This window comes from Natrix helvetica, assembly GCF_964273705.1.
Source record: "Natrix helvetica genome assembly, chromosome: 6".
Classification (NCBI taxonomy): Eukaryota; Metazoa; Chordata; class Lepidosauria; order Squamata; family Natricidae; genus Natrix; species Natrix helvetica.
Genome location: NC_138553.1, coordinates 78,332,209 through 78,359,280, shown reverse-complemented (window position 1 = coordinate 78,359,280; position 27,072 = coordinate 78,332,209). Strand labels below are relative to the sequence as shown.

The 27,072-nt window shown below is 46.5% G+C and overlaps 1 protein-coding gene across 2 annotated transcripts in view; it reads left to right on the top strand.

The window, feature by feature from the left end:
* Window positions 1-27,072, top strand: part of TSPAN9 (tetraspanin 9) — a 104,470-nt gene that overhangs the window by 35,955 nt on the left and 41,443 nt on the right. The window contains exon 3 of one of the 2 annotated variants that reach the window (XM_081958023.1): window positions 14,509-14,588. In XM_081958023.1, the coding sequence (XP_081814149.1) occupies window positions 14,526-14,588 (63 nt within the window). In that variant the 5' untranslated portion in view covers window positions 14,509-14,525. Of the gene's footprint in view, window positions 1-13,863; window positions 14,589-27,072 lie in introns of those variants that run through there. The other variant, XM_081958022.1, reaches the window with a different exon arrangement.

The following is a 27,072-nucleotide window of genomic DNA, read 5'->3' as shown; positions in this document are numbered from 1 at the left end:
TGTGAAGCTGATGAAAGGCCGTTGCGAACGCTGGCACTTCCTGCTTTCTTCTTGGTAAATGGCACCAAGGAGGATGAAACGAAACATGAAGTAAATTGAACTAAAAGAGGACCAAAGGCCTGGAGACTAAAACATAGGAAGAACGGTTGCAGGATTTGGGTTTAGCTAGTCTAGAGGGGGAATAAAAGGACTTGGGGGGGTATCATGATAGCAGTCTTCCAGGATTTGAGGGGCTGCCACAAAGAGGGGGGGGGTCAATTGGTTTTCGAAAGCACCTGAAGGCAGGACAAGAAACAATGGATGGGAACTAATCAAGGAGAGAAGCAACCTGGAATTAAGGGAAAACTTCCTAACAATGAGGACAATTAACCAGCGGAACTGCCTGCCTCCAGAAGTTGTGAGTGTTCCAACACTGGAGGTTTTTAAGAAGAGACTGGGCAGTTACCCATTTGAAAGGGTATAGGGTCTCCTGCTTGAGCGGAGGGCTGGACTAGAAGACATTGAAGGTCTCTTCCATATCCTATTCCTCTTCCTTTCCTCTTTCTCTTTCTCTTTCTCTTTCTCTTTCTCTTTCTCTTTCTCTTTCTCTTCTCTTCTCTTCTCTTCTCTTCTCTTCTCTTGTCTTCCCTTCCCTTCCATATTCTATTCCATTCTATTCTATTCCATTCCATATTCTATTCCATTCCATTCCATTCTCTATTCTATTCTATTCTATTCTATTCTATTCTATTCTATTCTATTCTATTCTATTCTATTCTATTCTATTCTATTCTATTCTATTCTATTCCATTCCATTCCATTCCATTCCATTCCATCCTATCCCTATTCTATTTCTATTCTATTACTCTACTCTATTCTACATTCCATTTCACCCCACCCCACCCCATGTTACTAATTGAACAACTGCAATGATTCACTTAACAAATGTGGCAGGAAAGGTCGTACAACGGGGCGAAACCTGCTTAACAAATGTCTCACTTAGCAACTGAAATGTTGGGCTCAATTAAGGTTGTACGTCGAGGACTACCCGTAAGAGAAATTGTTCACCCTGGGACGATAGAAGAAAGGAAGAACAAAAAAAGACCTACCATGTTGGGGGGAGGGAGGGGGGGGCTGCCCTTTTTTTTTCTTTTTTAAAGGTTCTAAATTCAGTGGATGATTTCACATCGGTGATCCTGGCTTTCCCCGTTCTCAGAGAGGAGCGCAGCATCTGGGGAACTTTTAAGCTTTCGATAGGATGACGCATCTTTTCAGCTGCTGGCTCCGATTTCTAAGAAAGGATTATTCCGACTTAGAAGCCCCAGTTTGGGTTTCTCCCCCCCTCCCCCCCTCTTCCTCATGGAAAAGCTACTTGTAATGTATAGATTTAATTATCGGGTAGAAATCTCACTGGGCCAGCCACATTCTTGCCATTCCTTTCTCACAGGAAAAAAATAAAATAAAATAAAAATCAAACCACTTGTTAGCTGACATGCCCGTCTCTCTGACACTTTCTGCCACCTTAAAGAACAGAGCGGGGGTCCCTTATTAAAAAGTGGTGTCTATGTGGGTGACTGAAGCAAACCTCGAAAGGCAGCCGAACTGCAGGTGTGATGCCTGGGATGGGGTGTGGGGATAGGATTTCCCCAGAAGGATAATTTTGTCAGCCTAGTTGTCGAGAAAGCAATTGTTCTTTAAGGATAACGTAGGGAAAGAAAAATGGTGGATGAAGAAATGTTTCGTTTTGGGGCACTACTGTGATCGTAAGTCAAAGACTACTACCTGTACTGAAATGGCATTTTGCAAAGTTCCCAGCGACTGTCTGGATGAAAACGATTGCAATTAGAAGATGGTACCAAGCTGCATCAATACAATACAATAGCAGAGTTGGAAGGGACCTTGGAGGTCTTCTAGTCCAACCCCCTGGGGGCCTAGGCAGGAAACCCTACACCGTTTCAGACAAATGGCTATCCAACATCTTCTTAAAGACTTCCAGTGTTGGGGCATTCACAACTTCTGGAGGCAACTTCTGTTCCACTGATTAATTGTTCTCACTGTCAGGAAGTTTCTCCTCAGTTCTAAGTTGCTTCTCTCCTTGATTAGTTTCCACCCGTTGCTTCTTGTTCTACCTTCAGGTGCCTTGGAGAATAGTTTGACTCCCTCTTCTTTGTGGCAACCCCTGAGATATTGGAAGACTGCTATCGTGTCTCCCCTAGTCCTTCTTTTCATTAAACTAGACATGCCCAGTTCCTGCAATCGTTCTTCATATGTTTTACTCTCCATCATTGATGGCGGCCCATTGTTGGCTCTTCAAATAAAATGTAGATACACATAGTCCTCGATGTACGACCATTTCACTTAACGATAGTTCAAAGTTGAAAAATAGGGGACTCGTGACCCAGATCTTTAGGAGAAAGTGACTTCACAAAGCCGGATGTGGTTGAGCTGTTTTAGGAGAGGACCTCTTAAATAAATCCAGTGCAGAGTTAAACCGGATTCTATGGGAGAGGAATCCCTTGGAAAAAGAAGTCTGAGATAGCAATAGCACTTAGACTTATACACTGCTTCACGGTACTTTACAGCGGTTTACAGAGTCTGCATTTTGCCTCCAACAATTTGGCAACAAGTGGGCAGAGTCAGCCTGCAATCCTGCATTCTAACCATTGTGCCACTAGGAAGGAAAATGAGAAGGGAAGAAGGCAGGAAGGCAGGAAGTCAGGCAGGCAGGCAGGCAGGCAGGCAGGCAGGCAGGCAGGCAGGAAGGAAGGAAGGAAGGAAGGGAGGAAGGAAGGAAGGAGACCAATAACATTTAGAAGTACATTAACACTTCACAGTGCTTTGCAGCCTTCTCTAAGCAGTTTACAGAGTCAGCCTATTGCCCCCTACAATCTGGGTCCTCATTTTACCCACCTCAGAAGGATGGAAGGCTGAGTCAATCTTGAGCCGGTGAGAATTGAACTCCTGGCAGTGGGCAGAGTCAGCTTGCAAACCTGCATTATAACCACTGTGCCACTAGGAAGGAAAATGAGAAAGGGAAGAAGGAAGGAAGGAAGGAAGGAAGGAAGGAAGGAAGGAAGGAAGGAAGGAAGGAAAAAAGAAAGAGCAATAACATTTAGACTGATATACCACTTCACAGTGCTTTACAGCACTCTCAAAGAGATTTATAGCATCAACCTATTGCCCCCCAACAATCTGGGTCCTCATTTTACCCACCACGGAAGGAGGGAAGGCTGAGTCAACCTTGAGCCAGTGAGAATTGAACTCCTGGCAGTGGGCAGAGTCAGCCTGCAACCCTGCATTCTAACCACTGTGCCACTGGGAAGGAAAATGAGAAAGGGAAGAAGGAAGGAAGGGAAAAAAGAGCAGTAACATTTAGACTTTTATACCACTTTACAGTCCTTTTACAGTTCTCTCTAAGTAGTTTACAGAGTCAGCCTTTTGACCCCAACAATCTGGGTCCTCATTTTACCCACCTTGGAAGGATGGAAATCTGAGTCAACCTTGAGCCAGTTAGAATCGAACTGCTGGCAGTGGACAGAATTAGCCTGCAGTACTGCATTCTGACCACTGCACCACAAGGAAGGAGAATGAGAAAGGGAATGAGGGAGGGAGGAAGGAAGGAAGGAAGGGAGGAAGGAATGGTAATAGCACTTAGACTTACTACTTCTCTAAGCGGTTTACAGAGTCAGCCTATTGCCCCCAAACAATCTGGGTCCTCATTTTACCCACCTTGGAAGGATGGGAGGCTGAGTCAACCTTGAGCCTGGTGAGATTCAAGCTGCCGAATTGCAATCAGCCAGCAGTCCGCAGAAGTAGCCCTGCAGTACTGCACTCTCACCACTGTACCATCGTGGCTCTTGATCTTCAAGGAATGATTTAAGGAATGGAATGAATTATTTGCGTCTGTCTTCGTGGCGCATAATATAGGGCACATAGTGGAGCTCGGGTGGACTTTTCTGCGAAGAGAAACGCAACAACTATAAAAGCAGCCCGAGAAGATATTTTAGGACATCCTGAGAGACAGAACTGCAATAAATCACCGGGCCCTGATGGCATCCGCTCGACCTCCGGGCAAAACTATGCAACTTGCAAATGTGTCCCTCAACTCATGTTCAGTGTCAGCGAGTTGGAAGATAGACAATGTGGCACCAGCTTCTGATAGGGGAGCCCTAGGTGGTTATAGGCCAGAATTAAGATGAGGGTTTTATTGACAGGTGCAGCATAAACTGATGTTTTGGGAGCCGTTTGCGAGGGCAGTATTAGCTGATCTGGTCAGCTTTGCTTCCTCCAAAAAATCTGGTTCTTCAAATAAGGAACATCTCCTGGGATGGCCCTGGTTTGGAGAACAGAAGCTGAAGGCCAAAATAATTCATTGCAGACTAGGAGGAGGTTAAATGACAGGCTACAAATGACTCTGTTGCATACAGAATAAATAGAATAGAATAAATAGAATAGAATAAATAGAATAGAATAAATAGAATAGAATAGGGAATAGAGTAGAATAGAATAGAATAGGAAATAGAATAAGAAATAGAGTAGAATGGAATAGAATAGAGTAGAATAGAATAGAATAGAATAGAATAGAGAATAGAATAGGGAATAGGGACTAGAATAGAATAGAATAGAGTTGGAAGGGACCTTGGAGGTCTTCTAGTCCAACCCCCTGCTTAGGCAGGAAACCCTACACCACTTCAGACAAATAGTTATCCAATCTGTTCTTAAAAACCTCCAGTGTTGGAGCATTCAGAACATCTGGAGGCAAGTTCTTCCACTGATTAATTGTTTTAACTGTCAGGAAGTTTCTATTTAGTTCTAAGTTGCTTCTCTCCTTGATTAGTTTCCACCCATTGCTTCTTGTCCTGCCCTCAGGTGCTTTGGAGAATAGCTTGACTCCTTCTTCTTTGGGGCAACCCCTGAGATATTGGAAGACTGCTATCATGTCACCCCTGGTCCTTCTTTTCATTAAACTAGACATACCCAGTTCCTGCAACCGTTCTTCATATGTTTTAATCTCCAATCCCCGTAATCATCTTTGTTGCTCTTCTCTGCACTCTTTTCTAGAGTCTCAGCATCCTTTTTACATCGTGTAGACAAAAATTTATTGCCCAACAGTTAAAGCATCTCTCCCTATGACTTCCATTTCCTTACTCCAGGTCTAAATTTTAGCCTATGCTTCTCCTGCCCCTTTTAAGGGGAAAACTATTTGTGTAAGGTGTGCCATCTGGCCAATATTTAACCAATTTGCTCATTAGGATAGAGAGAGAGACTTTTTCAAATGGCTTCAGGCGGTTCAGACTTCGCTCGTCAGACAGTCGCAAAAGAGGATCGCACGACATTTGCCACCGTTGTAAATATGAATCAGTGGTCAAGCATTGGGATGTAAATTGCGTCACTGTGGGGAGGCCGCAATGTTTATAAGTGTGAAAAACGTCGCTTTTCCCATGCCGTCGTAGCTTTGAACAGTCCCTAAGCGAACTGCTGTAAGTCGAGGGCTACTTGTGCTTAGATAGGAGACCACGAGAAAATATGGGAAATGTGGACAAGTGGCCCACAGATCCCTCCCTGCGGGTACGCAAGCTGTCGCCCCAGCTTAGCTCCACCCCGTATGCACCTCTTGCTGGCCAGCTGATTTTCGGGTCTCTGCCGTGCATGAGCGGGGGGTTGGGCACATGCGGGAGATGTGTGCGCATACGCAGGGGATCCCAGAGGGGTGTGGCGCACCCCCCAAGGCCCATTTTTGGTCCCAGAGGCTGCAAGGAAGGCTACTAGGCCCAAAACGGGTCGCAGGTGTGTGGCATTACCAGCGGGGCAGGGAACACTGGGCGTGTTGTGTCATGTGCGCATTGAATTATGGGTGCACTTTTGGCACGTGACGACCAAAAGGTTAGCCATCCCCAGGACTAGGACCTTGGAAAGAAGGCAGTGACAAAAATAGTGGAAATTGTCCATGAAGTTATCAAGCGTTGAACTTAACGTACAAGATGACTTTGCTAGGAGTAGTTTTATCTGGTCAGAAAAGATTGGATCTTGACAGATTGATTAGCACTACGTGGTTTTCAAGGTGTTTTCAGGCTGGCTTGAATTACGAAATGAAGCGCAAAGTCAGTATTTAACTTTGTGTGGTGCTGTGATGGTACCGCACGTGGAAAAGGTCTTGGGGACCAGGGGAAGAGATGCTGCCTTAGGGAACAGTCAGATAAAAGAGGTCCAACCCAGAGCTGTATCTATCTATCTTTATTTTTTATTGGCTGTATGTATGTATCGGTGGTGGGCTTCAAAATTTTTTAGAAGCTCTTCTGTAGGTGTGGCCTGCTTTCTGGGGGTGGCTTGCCAGCCATGTGACTGGGTGGGTGTGGCCAACTTGTAAAATATGGTGAAACTCACTTAACAACGCTCTTGCTTAGCAACCAAAATGTTGGCTCAGAAGCTCTGGCATTTGAAGCACGCAAGCCTTAAAGCTGTCAAGTTACAAGACCCTCGCACCCCTAACCCCTTAGGAAAAAAAACCCCAGGGGTGTTCAAACTTGACAGCTTTAAGACTTGTGGACTTCAACTCCCAGAATTCCTCCTCTCGCTCTTCATCTTGATGATGTGCGGACAGGATGGGGGAAGGAGCTGGAACCGGTTCTAAACGGCACTGTAGATTTGTGGAACCTCTTCTATAGAAGAGCTTAGAACTGGCAGGAACCCACCCCTGGTATGTATGTTTCAGCCTAACTCTGGAACGCCTCGAGCAATTTCAACCAAACGGTACACAGATGACTTACTCTCTGGAAACAAATACTGTGGGAGGTAAGACACGCCCACCACTCTCGGGGAGGGCGTTCTGTTAAGATGCAGCCTGTTGTGCCTTAAAATGGCTTCTATTGTACTGCAGTAAAATGACTTCTACTGTACAGCGCAGGAGAGTTGCCACGGTAACGGCTTCACAGTACTCCATAAGGGGACCCTCTCTGGCAAGAGGGGGGGTGAAAACCAACATTAGAAATTATGTTTGGTCCGGACATTTTATCCCCCTATAAATAAATATCCGGGCAATGTCAGGTTATCAACTAGTAGTGGAAAAAGCAAGAAGCTCAGAAAGGAACCTCAGGCGATAAAGGGGATGGTGGGACAATTGTATTTTTAGACTTGCACGGGTTAGTTTTCTAATATAGGTACCCCAGTGGTGGGTTGCAGGCGGTATGCCCCAGTATAGGCGTACCAGTGCCTGCCCGGAGCACCGGGTGCCGTTCCAGTACAGTGCTCCGGAGGGCCCACCTGCCTGCCCGAGCTCCTTACTTGTATTTGAGCTCTTCGGCGCTTCTGCGCATGGAGCGCACAGCGCCAGCGCGACGGTATTGAATTGAATGATGGGCTTCCGGTTAGGACCTTTGTTGGCTCCAGGTGTTTTCTTTTCTGTGGGAAAGGGGTCCAAATGGCTCTTTGAGTGTTTAAGGTTGTCAACCCCTAGGTTACGGCTATTGATGTAAGTTGCGTAGTGATAAAAATGAGAGGATGCTTACCATAGAAGACACACAAGAGAGGATGCAAGTGTGTCAGTCCCCTTGTGGTCTCATTGCAGAATTTCCCAGCAGAGTCTCTTCCGAAATAGCAACAACCTTCTGGGAAACTTCACCATATCTGAGTTCTTCTACTGATAATATCCACCGGGGATGAAGGCACAATCCGAGTTCCACCTTGTGTATAAAATGATCCTTCAATTTTCGGAACAACTGGGGATTTCAGGACTGGCTTTCAGGGTAGAAAGTTGGTTGCCATCAACTAGTTCGGAAGTTCCTAAGGCAGAGCTCAAGAGTGGTCAGATCTTTAGCTATGCTAAAAATAAAAAGGGAGCTGGAGAGGAAGTAGGGCCATTGGAAGTGGTGATGGCAAGAAGATAGCACTCCATAGTTCTTATTTTGTGTCTGTCTTTTCTGCCTTCGGAGGAAATGTGGAGCCCTAGTTGGTCACTGCTATGCCTGGAGGAAATAAATCCGAACAACCGAGTTGAAAGAGACTTTGGAGGTCTTCTAGACCAACCCCCTGCTCAAGCAGGAGACCCTATGCCATTTTGGACAAATGGCTGTCCTATCTTCTCTCTATCTATCTATCTATCTATCTATCTATCTATCTATCTATCTATCTATCTATCTATCTATCTATCATCTATCTATCTATCTATCTATCTATCTATCTATCTATCTATCTATCTCCCTCTCTTTCTCAATCTCTCTCTGTGTCTCTCTGTCTCTTTTTCTCTGTCTCTCTCTTTCTCAATCTCTCTGTCTCTCTCTTTCTCTCTGTCTCTGTTTCTCTGTCTCTGTCTCTGTCTCTCTCTGTCTCTCTGTCTCTCTTTCTCTCTCTCTGTTCCAGCATAACTCTGGAACGCCTCAAGCCATTTGAACTAAACGTGATGAACAGATGACTTACTCTCTGGAAACAAATACTGTGGGGGTAAGACAATAGAAGCCATTTTACGGCAGTACAGTAGAAGCCATTTGAAGGCACAACAGGCTGTAATTTAACAGAACACACCCCCTGAGGAGTGTCTTACCCTCACAGTATTTGTTTCCAAAGAGTAAGTCATCTGTGTATCAAGTTTGGTTGAAATTGCTTGAGGCGGTCCAGAGTTATGCTGGAACATATACACAGCCATTTATATATATTGTATATGTATGTGTGTGTGTGTGTGTGTGTGTGTGTGTGTGTGTGTATGTATATATATATATATATATATATATATATATATATATATATATATATATATATATATATATATATGCTGGTTTTGTTGTATTCTACGAAATCTACGAAAACAAATATATATATATATATATATATATATATATATATATATATATATATATATATATATATATATATATATATATACATATATATATATATATATATATATATATATATATATATATATATATATATATATGATATAATAATATATAATTATATTATTATGATATAATAATATATAATTATTATTTATAAATATCAGTACCATTGCTGAAATAGCAATAGCACTTAGACTTATATACCGCTTCACAATGCCCTCTCTAAGTGATTTACAGAGTCAGTCTATTGCCCCCAAAATCTGAGTCCTCATTTTACCCACCACGGAAGGAACGAAGGCTGAGTCAACCTTGAACCGATGAGAATCGAACTCCTGGCAGTGGGCAGAGTCAGCCTACAATAATGCTTTCTAACCACTGTGCCACCCCAGAGGATAGATGATAGCACTTGGACTTATATACCGCTTCACAATGCTTCACAGCCCTCTGTAAGCGGTTTACAGAGTCAGCCTCTTGCCCCCCAACAATCTGGGTCCTCATTTTACCCACCTCGGAAGGACGGAAGGCTGAGTCAACCTTGAGCCTGGTGAGATTCGAACTGCCAAACTGAAGGCAGCCGGCAGTCAGCAGGTTAAGTTATTTTCCGCAACATCCTTAAGAAAATAAGCAAACCAGCAGGGTGCCCCAATGACAGCATAGGTGAGACCGGTTGGTAGCATTATTCATCTGCCTGTTTCAATTGAGTTGGAGCTCGGAACACTTTCAGCACAGAATAAAAGATTTGGAATATTCTGCTGTAGGAAACAATGGGGATTTGCTTGCTTTTTGGTTTTGTTTCAGACAATTACAGTCCCTAGCGAAAGCTGCATTTTCCTAGCTACGAAATATCCCCCAAGGTCATGGGTTGTTTTTTGAAAAATAAATAAATAACCGTGAAAGTGATGGTTACATACGCCTTTTGTATACAGGTAACTCTCCACTTGCAGCCATTTATTTAGTGACTGTTTGAAGTTACAACAGCACTGGAAAAAAGTGATTTATGACCATTTTTAAAAAATGCTTACAACCGTTGTAGCGTCCCCATGGTCATGTGATCAAAGTCCAGCCGCTTGGCAACGGTCTCATATTTATTACCGTTGCCGTGCCCTGGGGTCATGTGGTCACCTCTTGCAATCTTCTGATGAGCAAAGTCAATGGGGAAGCGAGCTTCACTTAACAACCATGTTACTAACTTAACAGCTGCAGTGATTTACTTAACAACTGTGGCAAGACATGTTGTAAAAGCTCACTTAACTTCTGCCTTGCTTAACAACGGAAATTTTGGGCTCATTTGAGGTTGTAAGGTCTCCCTATATTTGCCTACTTGCAGAAGGGGGCAATAGCGGCAAATGAGTAAGCAACAGGAGCTTCCTATCAGCAGTAAGCAATGAGTAAGCAACAGGCTTTCTATCAGGAGTAAACAACAAGTAAGCAACAGGAGCTTCCTATCAGGACTAAGCAATGAGTAAGCAATTGGCGCTTCCTATCAGGAGTAAGCAACAAGAGCTTCCTATTAGGAGTAAGCAACAGGTGGTTCCTACCAGGAGTAAGCAACCAGTAGGCAACAGGTGGTTCCTATCAGGAGTAAGCAACCAGTAAGCAACATAAACTTCCTATCAGGAGTAAGCAACAGGAGCTTCCTATCAGGAGTAAGCAATGAGTAAGCAATAGGAACTTTCTATCAGAGTAAGCAACAAATAGCAACAGGAGCTTCCTATCAGGAGTAAGCAACAAGTAAGCAACAAGAGCTTCCTATTAGGAGTAAGCAACAGGTGGTTCCTATCAGGAGTAAGCAACGAGTAAGCAACAGGAGCTTCCTATCAGGAGTAAGCAACCAGTAAGCAACAGGAGCTTCCTATCAGGAGTAAGCAACGAGTAAGCAATAGGAGCTTTCTATCAGAGTAAGCAACAAATAGCAACAGGAGCTTCCTATCAAGAGTAAGCAACGAGTAAGCAACAGGAGCTTCCTATCAGGAGTAAGGAACAAATAAGCAACAGGAGCTTCCTATCAGGAGTAAGCAACAAGAGCTTCCTATTAGGAGTAAGCAACAGAAACTTCCTATCAGGAGTAAGCAACGAGTAAGCAACAGCAGCTTTCTATCAGAGTAAGCAACAAATAAGCAACAGGAGCTTCCTATCAGGAGTAAGTAATGAGTAAGCAACAGGAGCTTCCTAGCGTCTAACAACAACAGCCTCTTCTCTGTTTCCAAAGCCAAACAGTACAGCAGTATCTGTAACAACAATATGTACATCACACAGCACAGATGTTTACATTTGGCCGAGAGCCTAGAAAAAAAATGCTCAGCTGTCTGGTGTTCTCCTGCCTTCCCCCCCAAAAAAACCTTTAGTTGAAGTGCTGGGGTCCAAATACCTATCTAAAGCAGTTTGGTTTCTAAAAAAATATTTCTGGTCATGAGAAGTGATCAATACAGGTCGTTCTTGACTTACAACCCTTCGTTTCGGAAACCTTTGAAGTTACAACGGCAGTGAAAAAATTGCATTACAACAAACACGCCCACAGAATGGGTAGTAAAAAAAAACAACCACTGGTCTGGAGGTGGTTGATGAGGAAGAGGAGGAACAGCTGGGTGCAGTGTCTGATATGCAGAAGGCAGAGGAGAGGAGAGCACTGGAAATCTATGGGCTGGTCCTTGGGACGGAAGAGCCACTGCTGCTAGCGAAGCACCACCCTAGCTCTGGGGATGTGCAGAAGGCAGAGGAGAGGAGAGCACTGGAAATCTATGGGCTGGTCCTTGGGACGGAAGAGCCACTGCTGCTAGCGAAGTCCCACCCTAGCTCTGGGGATAAGAGGCAGGGGCGGAGATGAATAGATGTGACAGACAACTACTCATCTTTCAGTTGGACGGACTTGCTAGCTAGAAACCTTTTGGCTGGGGCTGCTGGCGCTCCTCATAAAGGAATCGGTGATTTAACTACAGAGAGTTGGTCTTGTTTAGGGAACTGGGTCAGAGCAGGGTACATGCTTGGGACTAATTTGAGTCTTCGTTCAGACTAACTGCAATGTAACGTAAGCTCGGGCAATCTTAAGAGTTTTATTATTCCCACAGCGAAAGGTGAGCTTGGTTGGACCTGGGAGAGGCTGCTGGTGTCAATCAATATCCGATCATTTATAATAACAGACATTTCGCTTCTCATCCAAGAAGCTTCCTCAGTTCTGACTGAATGGTAGAGGATGATCATTCTCAGATGAGAAGCAAAACGTTTTCAAGGAGAAAACCCCCCAAGAAAGTCCAGTTGTGTTTTGGGGGAAAAAAACAGCTTAATGTTGTTTTGCCAGGATCTTTACTGTTTGGGCTGGGTGGGGATGGACTAGAAGACCTCCAAGGTCTCTTCTGCTCTGTTCTTCGTTAGTCCTTGACTTATTGGTACAACAATTCCTTTAGTGTCCGTTCAGAGTTACAACAGCACTGAGAAAAAAAATGACAGTTTTTAGGACTGTTGTGGCCATTGATCAAAATTCAGATGCTCGGCAAATGACTCATAGTTATGACGGTTGCAGAATCCCAGGCTCACATGATCCCCTTTTGCGACCTTCTGACCAGCAAAGTCAATGGGGGAAGCCAGATTCACTTAACAACCGTGTCGCTAACTTAACAACTGCAGTGATCCACTTATCGTAACCAGCGTGGCAAGAAAGGTCGTAAAATGGGGTAAAGTTAACAAAGGTCTGACTTTAGCAACAGAAATTTTGGGCTCAGTTGTGGTCTTAAAATAACCACAAGAAAGGTCGTAAAATGGGGTAAAGTTAACAATGTCCCACTTAGGAACCAAACCTTGGGGCTCAATTGTGGTCATATGTCAAGGACTACCTGTATTTATAGTGTATCTCACTTAGCAACACAAACCTGGGGCTCAATTGTGGTTGTATGTCGAGGACTACCTGTATTTCCAGTGCTTTTTACCACTAGGGCAGAGGGTTAGACTAGAAGACCTCCAAGGCCCCTTCCAACTCTTCTTATTCCCTATTCCCTATATTTTAAGGGTATTCTTTAATACCCTGTTGGAAGAAATGTCCTTTTGGGTTCAGTTCCACATGGGGAAAAAGACAATGGAAACATAGAGGCTGCTTGGAAAGATGGTTTAATGGTGGACAGGATCCCATGGCTTGAGCTCCTGAACAGAAAAGGGGGATCAGATGCTTCCAGATGTTGGGTGAAGAAGAAAAAAAAGACCCAGATGCTGAAACTCCCTGGTTTTATGCCCTCTCTGGCCTTTGCTCTTGCTCTTGTATTCTGATTGGTTGCCAGATTCCCATAGGGCCATGTAGGGGCAACACTGCAGACTGTGTTTTGAGTCCAAGTATTGGTTGTCTTGCTGGCTGATGTAATTTTCCCAAGTCCCTTGCGGTGAGTTTCTGGAGAAGGCTAATCCTACCTTATGTTATGTAGAATAGAGCAGCGTTGACAAACGTGGGTGGGGGAGTGGCAGGAAGCCGCAGGGAGCTCCTTTGTGTTTTTAAAAACACCTTTCTTCCTTTTCCCACCCAGGGAAAGATAATATTCTGCCTTCTTAATATCTCCCAGGATATTTCAGTTTCCGAGGGGTTTTAACTTCCTACAACCCTTAAATAGCGTCTCCCACCCGCTTGGGGCACCTTGCAATAACCGGAGGGCAAATCGCCCCGCAGAGCTGCCAGGAATTCGAGCCGAGCGGGTTCCCCCTCCCCTGGCCAGATCTAACGGAGAAAGTCGGATCAAAAGGAAATCTTAAAAGGGCAAGATCCCACCTTCTGATTCCGCATGACGGTGGAGGGATCCCCTCCTCCTCCCCCCCTCCCGTCCCCTTTCATGTTCATACACGGCTAAAGAGCCGCCGCTCGTCCCCCTTGTTGCACTTCTATAGGCAAAACCCGGGAGCGCTAATCCTATTAAAGTGCTCGTATCATTTTTTGGGGGGAGAGGGGGGGCTGGTCCCGGCGCGCGGGGGATGAAAGCCCCCTCGTCATTGGCCGCCCCGAGAGCGAAAGGGGCGGAGCTGGAAAGGAAGGCTATTTAAGCGCGGACACCTCCGTCCGGCACGGGAAAGAGCCGGCGGCTCGGGACGAGCTGGCTGGCTTGGCTAAAGGGGCTGGGGGACGTTCGTCTCCAGCCGGCCGGACCTCCCTTCACTTCCGCGGCTGCCCCTTTATCGGGCCAAGGGGGACCGAATCATGCCGGTGCGCCCGTGAGGAAGACCATGCCGCCGCCTCCTCTTCAGCCTCGATCCCGGGCGTGGAAAGCCGAGCCGGCGCTGCGCTGAAGAAGGGGCTGCGGAGGAGGAGGAGGAAGAGGAGGAGGAAGGGGCTGGCGATGCGGGCCAAGCTGTAGAAGCGGGTGTTGGAAGAGGCCGAAAGCGGCTTCGGCCGGGCGATGCCCGCCGCCGCATCCCCCCGCACCCAGCATGGAGAAGTCGAGTAGCGAAGACTCCTCCATCCGCCGGAGCCCGTCCCTGGACAGCAAGGACTCCGACTTCGCCAAAGCCTCGCCGACGGGCAAGCGCTTCAGCCGGGGCTTCACGGCCGGCGCTTTCTACGGCACAGCCGGACCCCGCCGCCAAGGCCGAGACGGCGCCGGTGGGGCTGCCGGTGGGGCGCCCGCGGGCTCCGGCTTGCCGAGGGACGAGCCCCGCAACGCCGCCGCCGCCAGCAGCAGCAGCAAATACCTGGTTTTTTACCTGGATCTATCCTTTGTTTTCCTCCTAGAGTTTAAGAAGTGCAGCATGGCCAGAGGCTGCTTGTGCTGCCTGAAGTACATGATGTTCCTTTTCAATTTGATCTTTTGGGTGAGTAAAGCCCGATTGGGGAGGGTGGGTGGGTTTCTCTCTCTCTCTCCCCCTCTCCTCTTTTCTTCTACCTGCCTCTCCTCTTTGCGGGGATTAAACGACCCCCTTACTTTCCGTTGACTTTCCCTGGATAATCTCAGCTTGTGGGGGCATGGGGGGGGAATTGTGGCCTTTGGGGGTCTTGACTGTATTCCGTTTTTTTCTACCTGTCTCCTCTGCAGGGATTAAATCTAACCCCCCCTCCCACACACAGACACACTTTATCTTGACTTTCCCTGGGCAATCCCTCAGCCTGGATTTGCTGGGGGTGGCGACTGGGGGAATGGTACGGGGTGGGGGGGAAATTGTGGCCTTTGGGGATCTTGACACTATTCTGTTATTTTCTAACTGCCTCTTCTGCAGGGATTAAATCCACCCCCCACTTTCTCACGATTTTCCCTGGACAATCCCAGGTGGGATTTTATGGAGTGGGGTTGGGGTGGATTGGCACCTTTTGGGGGAATGGTGGCTTTTTTTGGGGGGGGGGAGTTGTCATCTCTTCTGCAGGGATTAAACCCCCTCCCCCTTTTTCTCATGACTTTCCCTGGACAATCTCAGGCTGGATTTGGTGGGGGTGAGGAATGGGGGAATGGCATGTGGGAAATTATGGCCTTTGGGGGGTCTTGACTGTATTCCTTTTTTTCTACCTGTCTCTTCTGCAGGGATTAAATCCCCTCCCCTCTTTCTCTTGACTTCCCCTGGACAATCCCAGGTGGGATTTTATGCGGTGGGGTGGGGTGGAATGACACCTTTTGGGGGAATTGTGGCATTTGGGGGGGTCATCTCTTCTGCAGGGATTAACACCCCCCCTTTTTCTCATGACTTTCCCTGGACAATCTCAGGCTGGATTTGGTGGGGGTGGGGAATGGGGGAATGGCATGGGGGGAGGGGAACTGTGGCTTTTGGGGGGTCTTAACTGTATTCCTTTTTTTCTACCTGTCTCCTCTGCAGGGATTAAATCCCCTCCCCTCTTTCTCTTGACTTTCCCTGGACAATCCCAGGTGGGATTTGTGGGGGAAGTGGGGGGTGGGGTGGGGGTGGGGGGTTGGAATGGCACCTTTTGGGACAATTGTGGCAATTGGGGGTTCATTCCGTTTTTTCTAACACACTCTTTTGCAGGGATTAAATCCCCCCCACCATTTTTCTCATGCCTTTCCCTGGACATTCCCAACTGGGATTTTCCAGGGTGTGGGGAATGGTATGGGGGGGAATTGTGGCATTTGGGGGGGAGGGTCTTGAGTGTATTCTATTTTTTTCTGTCTCTTCTGCAGGGATTAACCCCCACTCCCCTTTTTCGAGAGTTTCCCCTGGACAATCGGAGCCTGGATTTGCTGTGTTGGGGTGGGGGGTGGGGGGTGAGGAGGAATGGCACTTTTTGAGGGGAATTGTGGCATTGGGGGATCTTGAGTATATTCCATTTTTTTCTACCTGTCTCTTCTGCAGGGATTAAATCCTCCCCCCTCCGTTCCAGGCTCTTCCCTCCTTTCTCCTGACTTCCCCCTTAACAATCCCAGCCTGGATTTGCTGGGGGGGGGGAATGGCACCTTTTGGGGAGGTGTGGCATTGGGGGGTCCTTGAACACCCTGTTTTTTCCTCTGCTTCCTAGGGATAACCCTCCTCCTATTCTCCCCTTCGTTTTGCCTGACTTTCACTGGACAATCCCAGAATCCCAGCCTGCATTTGCTGGGGGGAGGGGGGGGAGTCACCTTTTGGGGAGGTGTGGCATTTTGGGGGTTCTTGAGTACCCCATTTTTCTTCTACCTGTCTCTTCTGTAGGGAGAACCCCTCTTTCTCCTGACTTTATTTTAACAGTCTCAGCCTGGAGTTGCCCAGGGAGTGGGGGGGGGAGGCACTTTTTGGGCAGGTGTGGCATTTTGGGGGTTCTTGAGTACCCCGTTTTCCCCCTCTAACTACCTGCTTCTCCAGGGATAACCCCTCCCCTTCCATTCCCCTGATTTTACCTTGACAACCCCAGCCTGGATTTGCTGCCGGGGGGGGGGGGGGTGGATGGTCACCATTTGGGGAGGTGTGGCATTTTGAGGGTTCTTGAGTACCCCATTTTTTCTTCGGCAGGGAGAACCCCTCTCCCTCCTTCCTCCTGACTTTATTTTGACAGTCCCAGCCTGGACTTGCTGGGGGGAGGGGGGGAGAAAGACACCTTTTGAGGAGGTTTGGCATTTTGGGGGTTCTTGAGTCCCCCCCCCCCCGCCAACTGCTTGCTTCTCCAGGGATTACCCCTCGCCTTCCGAATCTCTTCTTCCGTTCCCCTGATTTTTATCTTCACAATCCCAGTCTGGATTGACTGAAGAGGGCTGCCCCCCTCCACCGGAAGGCAGATTTCGGGCAGGTTTGAGTGTTTTGGGGTTCACTACCATCCTAGTGCTTTGGGGATGTGGGGTGTGTGGGAAACGAGAGACAGGCCTTCTGCTTTTAAGAACAGCAAGACTTTTCCCCAAGGGGGAATATTTTGACACGGTGATTCCCTCCTGCTTGGGTATTCTAGCCCCAAGCCAAGCTGCCCCTGCTCCCGAGCTGGGTCTGCTGGTAGTGACCCCCTTCCCTGAAGAAAAAGCCCCCTCCCTCAAGTAACTCTGCAAGGAGTGAAAGCACAAGCTGCTCTCTCTTTCCCTCTCCCAAGGGGCAGCTTTTGCGCTACCCTTCCCCATCCTTCCTTGCAACCCTAACCCTGTAATGTGCTGATCCAGGAGACGCCAGCTCGCAGCGCATGTTCTCCCCGTGGGCCGCCCAGAAGGACGGTGAATAAGCCTCACCATCCCCCAGGAACTGGTGTCGATGGCCCCCGAAAGGTCTCCATGGAGAGGAGGCCAATTCCTTCTTTTAAAAGCGCTGGTCCCCGCTGGTTTATCCCCTTGGGGGGGGAAATTTGCCGTTTGGACGGCCAAAGCCTCCTCATTCCAAGCCCATGATTGCAAAAAACGATAACGGTGGTTGTGCCCGGTGAAGACCACGGGCATAAAAAGGGCCCGCTTGCCATCTGCTAAAAAAGTTTCTTTTGTTCATATTGTTAGACTTTGGGTCAGATGAGAATGCAGAGGGATTTTCCATCCTTAGCAGCTGGCGTCCCTGCCCAATTGACCTACTTAATTTTTTCCCCCCCAAAGGCCAGATGGACAGTGAAGGGCAGAGCAGAGTAGAGTATGTGCTCTTTCGTGAATCAGAGCCTTTAATAGTACACAGGGGAGGTGGGGTGGGGTGGGGGTGGCCAAAATCTGCTTCCAGAACAAGATTCCCAATAGATCCAGCCTTGCCTGATTCACTATTCCTTCATCCCTCCCTAGATCCCAAAGCATTCCTTTCCCGAAGTCCGCTCGTAAGAGTCTTCCTAGATTTCAGGATGTGTCTTTCCAGCTATCCCTGGCCACAGAATTGTTTGGTGCAATGCTACAGTGCAGTTTTGAAAGAGGGGAAGGAAAAAAAAAAGCCCATGTGGCTTTGAAGACACGTTTCGTTTCATCTTTCTACACTTCCTTGGGCTGCCTTGGCTTGCTTGACCGTCTGCAGATCTCGGTGTGATTTTCTTCCCCAAACACAAAATCGAGGGGTTATTACTTTTAGGTGGCTTGTATAGTGCGAAGACGTTGAGCTTTTCGATGGGAAAGGTCAGCATTTCAGCGGTTCGAAGCCCTAGCGCCTCGTAACTGAGTGAGCCCCCGTGACTTGTCCCAGCTTCTGCCAACCTAGCACTTCGAAAGCACGTAAGAAATGCAAGTAGAAAAATAGGGACCACCTTTGGTGGGAAGGGAACAGCGTTCCGTGCGCCTTTGGTGTTTAGTCATGCCGGCCACATGACCACGGAGACGTCTTCGGACAGCGCTGGCTCTTCGGCTTTGAAACGGAGATGGACACCACCCCCTAGAGACAGGAACGACTAGCACATATGTGCGAGGGGAACCTTTACCATTGCCGTATAGTGCTTTGGTCACACATTAAGTGGTAGACAACCAGCAATGTAGAATAAAAACATGTAGTACCGTATTTTTGGACTATAAGACGCACCAAGATTTTGAAGAAATAAATTTTTTAAAAAGTTTTTGCACTCTGCAAGGCTCCTAAAGGCTGTGCATGTCCATTTTTGCGAAGGGGGCAGGGTTTCGGGAGGCCAAAAATGCTGTATTCAGTGTATAAGACACACCCAGATTTTCACCCTCTTTTTTTGGGGGGGGGAAAGGTGCATCTTATACTCCGAAAAATACGTTATATATTATGTGTAAAGGTAGCAACATATACAGGTAGTCCTTGACTTAACGACCACAATTATGCCCGTGATTTCTGTTAACATTTGTTAAGTGAGTTTTGCCCCATTTTACGACGTGTCTTGCCACCGTTGCCAAGCGAATCACGGATTGTAAAGTTGGTAACCCGGTGGCTGAGTGAACCTGCCTTCTGCATTGACTTTGCTTGTCAAAAGGACACAGTGAGGCGACACACGTGACCCCCCCCACCCCCCCCAAACGCTGCAACCGTCATAAATCTGAACCAGTTGTCGAGCAACACAATTTTGATCCCGTGTCCACAGGGATGCTGCAACCATCATCATTGTGAAAAATGTTTATAAGTCACCTTTTTTCCCCCAATCCTGTTGTAACTTTGAATGGTCACTAAATGAAGTGTCGTAAATCGAGGACTTCCTGTACTGGTTCTGTTTAATTTATACAGGCCAATAATGAGGCACAGACTCCTATATTAATCGTGGCAAATTACCCGATCTAAACTCATCAAAAATGCATGATCTTATACATCTATTTTATACTGGTGATTGGCCTCCCACGGTTGTCTGAAGTAACTAGATGTTGTCGGGGTTTTAGAAAGGCATATTAATAACAGAATAACAGAGCTGGAAGGGGCCTTGGAGCGGGGAGGGAATGGGGATTTTGCAGTATCCTTCCCCTGGAGCGGGGAGGGAATGGAGATTTTACAGTATCCTTCCCCTGGAGTGGGAGGGAGTGGGGATTTTACAGTATCTTTCCCCTGGTGTTGGGAGGGAATGGAGATTTTACAGTATCCTTCTCCTGGAGTAAGGAGGGAATGGGGATGGGGATTTTACAATATCCTTCCCCTGGAGTGGGGAGGGAATGTGGATTTTGCAGTATCCTTCCTCTGCAGTGGGGAGGGAATAGGGATTTTGTATCCTTCCCCTGGAATGGGGAGGGAATGGGGATTTTACAGTATCTTTCCCCTGGAGTAGGGAGGGAATGGAGATTTTACAGTATCCTTCTCCTGGAGTAGGGAGGGAATGGGGATGGGGATTTTACAATATCCTTCCCCTGGAGTGGGGAGGGAATAGGGATTTTGCAGTATCCTTCCCCTGCAGTAGGAAGGGAATGGGGATGGGGATTTTACAATATCCTTCCCCTGGAGTGGGGTGGGAATGAAGATTTTACAGTATCCTTCCCCTGCCATGCCCACCAAGCCAGGAATCGGTAGTACACAATTTTGAATCCCCAATCTCACCTAAGTAGACATGCATTAGCAGAGCTAATAGATACCCATTAGCTGAGGAATTAACTTTCGAATCTGTTGCAACATAAACAGTTGACAGCATTTTTTAAAAAATCAGAAGATAACTATTTTACTGAAAATATTGTGTGTACACATTACAGGAGAATGTACTTTGCAAATATCAAATGCAACATTTTACATTTTTGGAGTGTGTGTTATATCAGCAGGGTGGAGACTTAACTGTAGCATCCAGCAAGCATGGGAAGGATTCTCTCGAGAAATGTTTGAATCGGGCTATAAAAATCCCAGATTAATGAACATATTGCCCGGTGGGGCTTAAAAATAACACACACAAAAGTTAACTTGTATTGTTTTGCAGGATCAACGATAGTCTAACTGGCCCAATCATAAAATGTAGAGATTCCAGACTAAATAAAATGTAGGAATTGGAAGAAATTCTCAAGGTCATTTGGTCTAATGTCCAGCTCAATGCCAAAATCCACTAAATGATCTCGAAAAAAAAATCCATCCAGAATTTGTTTGAAAACCTCTGGGAAAAGAGGAGAATCTAGGATTGTTGGATCGTAGGCAGTTTCAGAGCTTATTGGCTTTTACCCTCAGGAAACAGTGCCTCATACTTAACCCTAATCTTGCCTCTGTTCATTTTTTCCTAGTCAAAGTTATCCTGCTAGAGGGTGTAATAAATCCTGCAGTCATTTTTTCTCTCTCTCTCGCTTGCCACTTTTTTTCAAAAAAGAAATTTCTTAAACCAACTCGTTATCGTTCGGAAAGATGGAAAGCAAAGACTTTTATTTTCAGGGTCTACTTATTTGAATAATTAGTTTCAGTGTTTAGGATAGACTCTAATAAAACCTTGAAAAGATAAGTAAGATTGAACCTCAATAGTTCAGACTAGCATAGCAAAGCTTCAAAAACACAGATTAACACGTTGTTAGTTGCAAAGTTGTGTTTGACCCATTGCAACCCCATGGACAACCTTCCTCCAGGCCTTCCTGTCCCCTACCATCCTCTGGAGTCCATTTAAGCTCACACCAACTGTTTCAGTGATTCCATCCAGCCACCTCCTTCTTCTTTTGCCCTCTATCTTTCCCAGCATGAGGCTCTTCTCCAGTGAGTCCTTCCTTCTCATGAGGTGGCCAAAGTATTTGAGTTTCCTCTTCAGGATCCGGCCTTCTAAAGAGCAATCAGGGTTGATCTCCTCTAGGACTGACCGGTTTGATCGCCTTGCAGTCCAAGGGACTCGCAGGGGTCTTCTCCAGCACCAGAGTTCAAAGGCCTCCATTCTTTGGCGCTCAGCCTTCCTTATGGTCCAACTTTCACAGCCATCCATTGTAACTGGGAAAACTGTAGCCTTGATTATACACACTCTTGTTGGCAGGGTGATGTCTCCGCTTTTTAGGATGCTGTCTAGTTTTGCCATAGCTTTCCTCCCCAGGAGCAAGCATCTTTTAATTTCTTGGCTGCAGTCCCCATCTGCGGTGATCTTGGAGCCCAGGAAAATAATATCTGTCACTACCTCCATTTCTTCCCCATCTATTTACCAGGAATTGAGAGGGCCGGACACCTGGTGGTTTTTTGGGGGGTTGTGAAGCTCAGCTAGAATCACTTAAGATTTTTATGGGGTGAGAGACTACAGGAAATCCAAAGTAGCAGACCAGATGTCAGGGGTTCCAAATAGCACCCAAAAGTAAATCAGAGTCCAAGGCAAAGTATTGCTCAAAGTTCCAATTTATTAAGAGAGCCACGCTGGCACATCTAGGAAAACCTGTTTTCCCCCACGCACTTGAAAGTTCAAGATCTTGCCCCCACACCCACAAGTCCATCCCATGGTCCAATCTCCCACTGCCACGCTGGCAGCTTCCACCCATCCAGTTCTGGTCAGGTGCAGAGGTGCGAAGACAAAGGATGACCTTGGCTTTCTAGAAAGAATTTTGTTATGACTACATAGCATCTAACACCGTATTTTCCCACAATAGGAAATGCATAGTAGAATAATAGAAAGTGTGGCAGGCCAAAGATCCAAAAGAAAAGATGGCTGCAGGCCTGACACTAAATTGGGAACTCAAAAAAAAAATTATCAGAAATCAGCAGTGGCAAACGGTTTCCCTAATTCTGCCCGAACATCCAAGAAGTCACCCAGCATTGAGCTTATTCCTGAGAAATATTACCTGCTCTTTTTTTAAGGGGCCAATTACATAGTTTGATGCGGCTAGAGGTTCATTTTGTTGTAAAACTACAGCTGAGTAAGTAATTTTCAACTTGGTAATTGTGCAGGGCTGTAATAATAGAAGCCACGAATTTCCTCTGTCAAAGAAACAAACTGCGCATGCTTTACATGAAAAGGGCGCCTTTTATTTCATGTGCGAGGAGAGAAAATTCTGTCGGAAAACCATCTTTGAGTTGTCATAAGTTCTGAAGGTGCTTTTGATCAGTCCACAGAATTTAAGAACTAAGCAAGCTACACTGGATGGGTTTTTTTGTTTTGCCATGTTTGTGGATCAATGTTAATAGCCCATATACTGCCTGAAACACGACTGGCTTAATACATATAGTCCTCGAGTTATGACCACACGTGAGCCCCAGATTAATGTTGCTAAGTGCAACCTTTGTTAAGTGAGCATTGACCCATTAGACGACCCTTCTCGCCACAGTTGTTAAGTGAATTGCTGCAAGTGGTTAAATTAGGAACACGGTCGTTAAGTGAATTCCCTCTTTGACTTTGCTTGTCAGAAGGTCGCAAAATGGGATCACACGACCCCGGGACACTGCCATCATCATTTGCCAGTTGCCAAGCATCTTAATTTTGATCACATGATCACATGATCACGGGGATACTGAGACAGTCGTAAGTGTGCAAGACAAGTTATAAGTCACTTTTTTCAGTGCAGTTGTAACTTTGGACACTAAGTGAACTCTTGTAAGTCGAGGGCTGCCTGTAGGTTAGTTATATTCGATATTAGATAGCCCTCCAGAGTTGCTTGGTAGGGAGATGGGGGGACGTACAGATTTAATAAATAAAAATAAGTTACTTTGAGCAATTGTAGATTATGGAGTACTTACCCTGTTTGATTGTTGGCTGGTCCAGTGTAGCCAGGCAATGATCCAAGTAGAATAAAACAAAGCTGGAAGGGACCTTGGAGGTCTTCTAGCCCAACCCGCTGCTCAAGGAGGAGACCCTACAACATTTTAGTTTAGTTTAGTTTATTTTAATTTACTTTATTGTCATTGCACATGGTACAACGAAATTAAATGCCAACTTCAGTGTACATTACAACTATCAAAATAAAAACACAAAGACGCATCCTTCACCTTCTATACAATTGACATTGAAAACCCGATATTGCGCTATACAGTAGAATTCAACATAGTTATTGCTGTGGGATAGAAGCTGTTTTTCAGCCTATTATTTGTCCTTGTTTTCATTGTCCTGTACCGTCTGCCAGATGGTAATAGTTCAAAAATAAAGGGGGTACCCAGGATGAGATGGATCTGCAAGAATGTTTTGAACTTTCTTAAGGCAGCGGGAGCTCTAAAGCTCTTCCAAAGAGGGGAGGGGGCAACCCGTGATCCTCTGGGCAATGACGTTGACCCTCTGGAGCGCTCTCCTACCTGCCACTGTGCAATTGGCAAACCATACACAGGTGCAGTAAGTTAAAATACTCTCTATGGTGCAGCGGTAGAAGGACGACAGCAGTTTTCCATTCAGTTGTTGTTTCCTGAGATGTCTCAGGTCTTATAATCTCTGCTGGGCCCTTTTGACCAGGGCTGCAATGCCAGCTCCTCTTTTATGATAAGACCCAGAAACTTAAAACCGGCTACTTGCTCCACTCGGTCTCCATTGATAAGCAAGGGCTGGATTTGAGACATGTGACTGCCCAGTCTTTTCTTCAAAGCCTCCAGTGATGTGTAGCACCCACAACTTCTGAAGAGAAGACATTCCACTGGTTGATTGTCCTCACTGTTAGGAGGGTTCTCCTTAATTCCCGGTAGCTTCTCTCCTTGATGAGTTTCCATCCATTGCTTAATAGACCCAACAAGGCTCCAGACTGGGGGTTGACCAGAAAGAAACGAGGAACGTCTAGACCACGGAGCTTGAGACAGTATCCCAGAATGAATGCCACACGTGTCCTTCTCAGAAGCAAGGAAAAATTAGTCCGGAAGTTTCAGCCTGAATACAAGTTGGGTTGTGTGACTTCCAGAGCTGATTTGCCAACCACCCTCCGGCCAAGCAAATTAAGCTTTGCTTTCAAATGACCTTTTGATCTCACGGACTTCTGTTTCTTGCCTTTATTTAGGAGGTTACTTGTAGATATAATGACTTTCTGGAAGCATGCTAAGTCAATCTCCCTGGCCCTTTTGAGCACATCCCCTACAGAACGGCAACGAGATTGGTTAGCCCGTGGAAATGCCATCCTGATCTGCCCTCCACATCCGCTAACGTAGGAGCTAAAGAGACTTCCGTTGGATTCAGATCCACTTCAGGACGCAACAACGGATTCTGTTCATTTTTCTCCCGGAAAGCTCACATTTTAACATAATGTTTAACCTTGATTTTCCGGTGGGGCAGTACTAGTGGGTGTGGAGTTAAGCAGTGGTAGGATCCATGGGTTGGTTGCTGCGGGCATTACTGCCGGTTCGGTGCATGTACAATTTTGCGCACACGAGCTTGCTTTGCTCGCACGCGGGCCAGACGCATGCTCTGTGCACATACGCAGTTGCCCATAAATAGGACTGTGTATGCGCAGAACATTGAAAAAAACAACCGCATTCCACGCCAACCAGGGAACAGGTTCAGGGGCGCGGCCAGCCTGGGTCGCTGCCAGTGCTGGTTGCTAAACCAGCAAACCACTACTGATTCGGCCAAACTGGTACAAACCCACCTCTGATGGGATCCTGCTGGTTTAACAACTGGTTGGGTGATCGCGAGCTTGGCGCTCGGTTTTTAACGAAACTTATCTTCCACGTTACTTCTGGGAAGTAAGCTTACTTGTTTCCTTGTAGACCTTTCACTACCCAACTAGGTAACATCATCAGTGCTCATTGCACTCATACAACAAGGGCCCTCATCTCTAGGATAACCATGGCCTTCCTTTTATAGCTCCGGTAACACCTTTTCCAGTTGCACTCATAGCAAAACACCAAGGGTTTCAACCAGGAATTGTAGATGCCATTAGACCAATTCCTCCCTACCTCACTTGAGATATCTGGCAAGGAAGGTTTTGTAAGGATGAGTTAGCGGATCCCCTCCTCCTCCTCCTCCTGATTAAAGAGGGAATGTAATCCGTCAAGGTCAGAGCGAGCTTTTGAGGGTCGCATTCTCTTCACGCAGGCTCTAATTCCCAGCTGCAGTCAATATTTATGGAGAAAAGATTCCTTTTAATCGGTAGTATGCAAGGGATATCATCATCTAATCAGGGGTGAAATCAACTTACCTTCGCTGCCGGTTCGCAAATGTGAGCGCGCGGAGGCCTTCAGTGCATGTGCAGAGCGTCAAAAACCGGACGCGATGATGTCCAGGCGGGTGGGCGAGCCTCCTGCAGCCACCGCTACTGCTTCACCCGAACTGGATAGAACTGGCTGAATTGCACCATTGCTTCTGATCTATCACACCCCCATCACCCTGAAACATTAGGCACAAAATGTAGGAGAAACAGTGGCAGAATCTGGGGGCGGAGTCAAAAGAGGGACCAGCCTAGAATCCCTACATAGTCTAAGCGGACTAAGCCCGACTGTCAGGCCCGCAGCCATCTTTTCTTTTGGATCTTGGGCCTGCCACACTTTCTATTATTCTACTAGGCATTTTCTATTGTGGGAAAATGGGAGAGGGGATTGTACGGAGTGAGATGCCATGTAGCCATAACAAAATTCTTTCTAGAAAGCCAAGGTCATCTTTTGTCTTTGCACCACTGCACCTGACCGGAACTGGAGGGGTGGAACTGCCAGCGTGGCAGTGGAAGATTGGACCATGGGATGGACTTGTGGGTGTGGGGGCAAGATCTTGAACTTTCAATCAGGTGGGGAAAACCAGGAAGCTTTCAGATTTGGGTTTTCCCAGATGTGCCAACATGGCTCTCTTAATAAATTGGAACTTTGAGGAATCCTTTGCCTTGGACTCTGATTTACTTTTGGGTGCTATTTTAAACCCTGACACCAGCCTCTCTTGAATTCCATTGGTCTTTATCAAGCAGGCGTTAACTCTTAGTTGAGAAGATTCCTGCGCAAAGGTGTTGAAATCCTGCACATCAAAGGCCAGACTTTTCCGTGGCCGAAGCGCTTGAGCTGCACTATTCATCCCTGTCCTGGTTTCACTGACAGTCGCAGAGGATGGGGCCCTGCCTGGCAATTGGTCCCAGTCCACCCATCCTCCTCCTCTCTCTTATCCCCCCTCCTCCTCTGGTAATGCAACTGTGATGTGGTTTGCAACGTTGCAAAACAGACCGTTTTAAAATTCCCAAGCCATCACTCCGTTGCGGGAGAATTTCTTTCCTTGCCAACAACTGGAAGGTGGTGGTGGTGGGGGAGAAATCTTTGTCCCTTACTTCATCCCCATCAAAGATCCAACCTCCCCCCCTTGGCAATAGCTTTTCTTTCACCTGAATCCTTTGGTGGTCGGCCTTGGTGCCAGGCAGGACTGCTTGTGCTGCGTTAACAGAAAATAAATCTCCCCTTCAAAACCATTCCAACCTTCTTTCTTTTTCAAATGACTCCCCCTCCTCTCTCTCTCTCTCTCTCTCTCTCTCTCTCTCTCTCTCTCTCTCTCTCTCTCTCTATCTATCTATCTATCTATCTATCTCTATCTCCATCTCTATCTCTCTCTCTGTGTCTCTCTCTGTGTCTCTATTTCTCTGTCTCTCTCTTTCTCAATCTCTCTGTCTCTGTCTCTCCCTCAATCTCTTTCTCATTCTCAATCTCTCTCTGTCTCTTTCTGTCTCTATTTCTCTGTCTATCTTTCTCAATCTCTCAA